The 2,072-nt window shown below is 36.5% G+C and overlaps 1 protein-coding gene across 1 annotated transcript; it reads left to right on the top strand.

Annotated features, from left to right (window-relative positions):
• Positions 1–637: 637 nt before the first annotated feature.
• On the top strand, positions 638–1,369 carry LOC137406756 (uncharacterized). Its single transcript, XM_068093366.1, has one exon. It carries the CDS (start codon positions 638–640, stop codon positions 1,367–1,369), a length of 732 nt encoding a protein of 243 aa, XP_067949467.1.
• Positions 1,370–2,072: the final 703 nt, after the last annotated feature.

The following is a 2,072-nucleotide window of genomic DNA, read 5'->3' as shown; positions in this document are numbered from 1 at the left end:
GCTGAGACTAATGACATGTAGATAATACGTAGGTTGTTCTGTATTGTCACGTGTTGCTGCACATTTTAGGGTGTGTTTTTTTAAAATTATGATTGCGGGAATTATTTTATTTAAGCTAATTACAAATTAATCACAAAAGTAATCTTTGAGCATCATTTTTTGAGTAAATTTAAAGAAATCTATTCCAATAACTGTAATATATTTTTAAGACTTACAGAGATTTTTGCTAGTTACTTACAAGCTATTGACAAACAAGTTTGGGACCTTTATGCTGCTGTTGGTAAAACTTAACTTGACTGCATGCATCAAGTTGGCATATGTAAAAGAAGTTCTGATACAAGTGGCAAGCACAGGTTTTACTTTTTTTATGGCGGTACTGCGGTTATTTTACCGAAGCAGCAGTACATCTTTGAATCATAAACCTCTCATTACTTAAACAGCTGATTAATGCTTTTGATGCCATTTCTCTCATACAAAATATTTCTTCAAGTCTTTCATTTGCAACAGCAAGTAAAAGCTTTAGGTGTCACAGTTTAACAGAAAATAAAATGCAGAAAATAAAATTGAATTAAGTCATGTTTTGATGTCATACTAAAGTCTGATAATGGTATATGGTTTGAAAACTTTTATAGTTGAAATGGTCTCCAGTCGTCCAAGCACATTGACAACAATTCAAGGTACTACCACAGGTGCTCTCCAATCTGCTTCAAGCACATTGACTCAAGGTCCAGCAACTACCAAAGCTAATACGTTGTCAACTTTAAATGCAAACACGACAGCTCAAGGTAATACTACAGGTGCCATTCAAATTGCTTCAAGCGCAATGATCCTAGGTTCAGCAACTACTAATTCTAATATTCTGTCTACTCAAAGTACCATGACTGCGGTTCGAGTTAACACCACTAACGCCATTCAATCTAATTTAAGCAACGTGTCTCTAGATCCAACAACTGCCAAAGGTAATATTCTGTCTACTCCAAGTGCTATGACTAATGTTCAAGGTACAAACACCAATGCCATCCCATTTACTTCAAGTAATGTGACTCCAGATATAGCCAAAGCAAATAGCCGGTCTACTCAAATTGCTACAAATACAATTCAAGCTACTACCACAAGCAACATCCTATCTAATTCAAGCGGTGCATTGCCAGATCCATCAACTATCAAAGATCAATCTGTTACTCAACCCTCCTCTAGCCCTTTTGCTGCTACTAACAATAACAGAACAACTCCATCTCCAACAATAACAACAAAACGAATACAATTAAACAGTGCATCAGCATCTCTTCAGTCTTCTCCCACACCTCCAGTAAAGACCTCCACAAAACATAACTTAGTGACTGTCACTCCTGAAACTGCAAAACCGTAAGTACAACTAATCATTTAGACAAAAGTAACATCTTTTTTGCACACTTTTCAAAGTTTTACTTAGATATTAGAGTTTAATTAATTATTAAATGAAAAGCAATAAAAGTTACATGCATGTAGCTTAAGCCACTTCATACCTCTGTTTGTATACTATACTTTTATAGAAAATATACTTTATTGTAATCACCATATCACATGAACTCAGGTAACACTAAACTTTAATTTTCTGCTTGCATAAGTAGCTCACACTTTAGTATGATATGCTAGTTCTTAAAGCTTCAAGTACTTATCGCGGTTACCGATTGTCCACAACCAAAGCCGGCTTAGAGATGAATGAGGACTCAGAGGTGACCAACGCTACAACTTGGCTGAGCCTCGACTGGGCAGATGAGACCCCCCTTCTGTAATATTTTTGGTCAGCCAATGGCCAGCTGCCATGTTGACCATGTTACTGGGTAGCAGAGCCAAACCAATGGCAAGAGCTATAAAAGACGCTGTAGAAGTGCTCGGAATAGAGTGCTATTGAATTTTTTGCTGTATCGTTATATTTCTGCTAAAAAATATAAAGTCGCGAAGAATTATATACATCCACTGCTTTGCACTCATGTGGTTAGTTTCCTTGTGAAGCAAGTAAAGGAACTGATCAGTTTCTTTACACTGATGACAGCAATGTGATCACAAATTCCGACGCTAAAAAAAGCTCG

This window comes from Watersipora subatra, chromosome 10 (genome assembly GCF_963576615.1).
Source record: "Watersipora subatra chromosome 10, tzWatSuba1.1, whole genome shotgun sequence".
In the NCBI taxonomy this organism is placed as follows: Eukaryota; Metazoa; Bryozoa; class Gymnolaemata; order Cheilostomatida; family Watersiporidae; genus Watersipora; species Watersipora subatra.
This window is presented reverse-complemented; position numbering and strand designations above follow the sequence as displayed.

Excerpts from the sequence above, each read along its gene's own strand:
- LOC137406756 (XM_068093366.1), top strand. The coding sequence starts at position 638 with ATGGTCTCCAGTCGTCCAAGCACATTGACAACAATTCAAGGTACTACC.